At 58.5% G+C, this 2,357-nt stretch overlaps 1 protein-coding gene across 1 annotated transcript; it reads left to right on the forward strand.

The window, feature by feature from the left end:
* Positions 1–298: 298 nt before the first annotated feature.
* On the forward strand, positions 299–1,333 carry LOC122543202 (transcriptional regulator protein Pur-beta-like). Its single transcript, XM_043681650.2, has one exon. The coding sequence runs from the start codon at positions 299–301 to the stop codon at positions 1,208–1,210; it is 912 nt and encodes a 303-aa protein (XP_043537585.2). The 3' UTR covers positions 1,211–1,333.
* Positions 1,334–2,357: the final 1,024 nt, after the last annotated feature.

Raw genomic sequence — 2,357 nt, forward strand, 5'->3', positions numbered from 1 at the left:
GGGTGTTTGACAGTTGGAGCCTGATGGGTGGCGGCGCGCGGGTGACTCTCCTCGCGACACCTAACGGTCATCGGGGGAGTCGCGCGCCTCCCTCCCCGGAGCGGGCGGTCGCTCGCTCGCTCGAGCGCGGTGTCACCAGCGAGCATGCGTGTCCCCTCCCCTCCCCGCACGCGAACGGCGGCGTGATCTCGCGAGAGAGGCCGGCGGCTGGCCCCGGAGAGTGAGTGAGGGTGAGGGAGAGGGAGAGAGAGAGCGAGAGCGGGCTGGGGGGGGGGACGGACGGGCGGCGGCGGCTAAGATGGCGGAGGGGGACAGCGGGAGCGAGCGCGGCGGCGGCGGAGGAGGAGCAGGGTCAGGGGCAGCGGGCCTGCTGCTGCCGCCGCCGCCTCCCCCGCCGCCGCCGCAGGAGACCCAGGAGCTGGCCTCCAAGCGGGTGGACATCCAGAACAAGCGCTTCTACCTGGACGTGAAGCAGAACGCGAAGGGCCGCTTCATCAAGATCGCCGAGGTGGGCGCCGGCGGCAACAAGAGCCGCCTGACCCTCTCCATGGCGGTGGCCGCCGAGTTCCGCGACTACCTGGGCGACTTCATCGAGCACTACGCGCAGCTCGGGCCGTCGGAGGCCGGGGGCGGCGAGGCGGCGGCGGCGGCGGGAGGAGGAGGAGGCCCAGGCCCGGGCCCCGAGGAGCCGCGGCGGGCCCTGAAGAGCGAGTTCCTGGTGCGGGAGAACCGCAAGTACTACATGGACCTGAAGGAGAACCAGCGCGGCCGCTTCCTGCGGGTCCGCCAGACGCTGAACCGCGGGCCGGGCCTGGGCGGCAGCCAGGGGCAGACCATCGCGCTGCCGGCGCAGGGCCTGATCGAGTTCCGGGACGCGCTGGCCAAGCTGATCGACGACTACGGCGCCGAGGACGAGGCGCCGGGCGGCCAGGCCGAGCTGCCCGAGGGCACCTCGCTGACGGTCGACAGCAAGCGCTTCTTCTTCGACGTCGGCGCCAACAAGTACGGCGTCTTCATGCGGGTGAGCGAGGTGAAGCCCTCGTACCGCAACTCCATCACCGTGCCGTACAAGGCCTGGCACAAGTTCGGCACCGCCTTCACCAAGTACGCCGAGGAGATGAAGGAGCTGCACGACAAGCCCCGCGGCGACAAGCTGCTCTTCGAGCGGCCGCCCGACGACTCGGACGCCGAGGATGTGGACGACGACTGAGGCGAGGCCCCCTTCCCCCCCCCTCAGCGTTTTAACCTTATTGTGGTTTGTTTGTTTTTGGGGGGAGGGAAAGGTTTGCTGATGGGTGTTTGACAGGAAAATAAATCAAACTTTTCTCTCTCTATCTATCTCAGAGAGAAAAGGGGGGTTGGGTGGGGACAAGGTCTAGGTTTATTTTAGTGTAGGGGGGGGTCCAAAGGAAGAAAATAAATTAAACCTTTCTCTCTATATATCTCTCTGAAGAGAGACAGAGAGAAAAGGGGGTTGGGTGGGGACAAGGTCTAGGTTTATTTTAGTGTAGGGGGGGTCCAAAGGAAGAAAATAAATTAAACCTTTCTCTCTATATATCTCTCTGAAGAGAGACAGAGAGAAAAGGGGGTTGGGTGGGGACAAGGTCTAGGTTTATTTTAGTGTAGGGGGGGTCCAAAGGAAGAAAATAAATTAAACTTTTCTCTCTCTATATATCTCTCTGAAGAGAGACAGAGAGAAAAGGGGGTTGGGTGGGACAAAATCTAGGTTTTAGGGAGAGGGAGGGAAGGCTTTGATGATTTGGGGTGGGGGGGGAGCCCAAAGGAAGAAAATAGATTAAACTTTTCTCTCTGAAGAGACACAGAGAGAGAAAAGGGGGTTGGGTGGGACAGAATCTAGGTTTATTTTTTGGGAGGGGAGGGAAGGTTTTGATGATTTGGGGTGGGGGGGGGGGAGCCCAAAGGAAGAAAAGAAATCAAACTTTTCTCTCTTTATATCTCTCTGAAGAGAGACAGAGAGAAAAGGGGGTTGGGTGGGACAAAATCTAGGTTTTCTTTGGGAGGGGAGGGAAGCTTTTAATGATTTAGGGTTGGGGGGGAGCCCAAAGGAGGAAAAGAAATCACTTTTTTTCTCTCTCTCTCTCTTTCGAGGGCTTCCTTCAGAGAGCGAAAAGGTGGTTGGATGGGACAAAATATCGGTTTATTTTGAGGGGGTGGGGGTCCAAAGGAGGAAAAGAAATCAAATTTTTCTCTATCTCTGTTCAGAGAAAGAGAGAAAAGGGGGTTGGGTGGGATAAAATCTAGGTTTTGGGGGAGAGGGAGGGAAGGTTTGATGATTTAGGGTTGGGGGGGAGCCCAAAGGAGGAAAAGAAATCATGTTTTTCTCTATCGAGGTCTTC

Source organism: Chiloscyllium plagiosum, unplaced genomic scaffold, assembly GCF_037043375.1.
Source record: "Chiloscyllium plagiosum isolate Xiang-an unplaced genomic scaffold, Cpla_swu_hap1 HiC_scaffold_48, whole genome shotgun sequence".
NCBI classification, from domain to species: domain Eukaryota; kingdom Metazoa; phylum Chordata; class Chondrichthyes; order Orectolobiformes; family Hemiscylliidae; genus Chiloscyllium; species Chiloscyllium plagiosum.

Excerpts from the sequence above, each read along its gene's own strand:
- LOC122543202 (XM_043681650.2), top strand. The coding sequence starts at position 299 with ATGGCGGAGGGGGACAGCGGGAGCGAGCGCGGCGGCGGCGGAGGAGGA.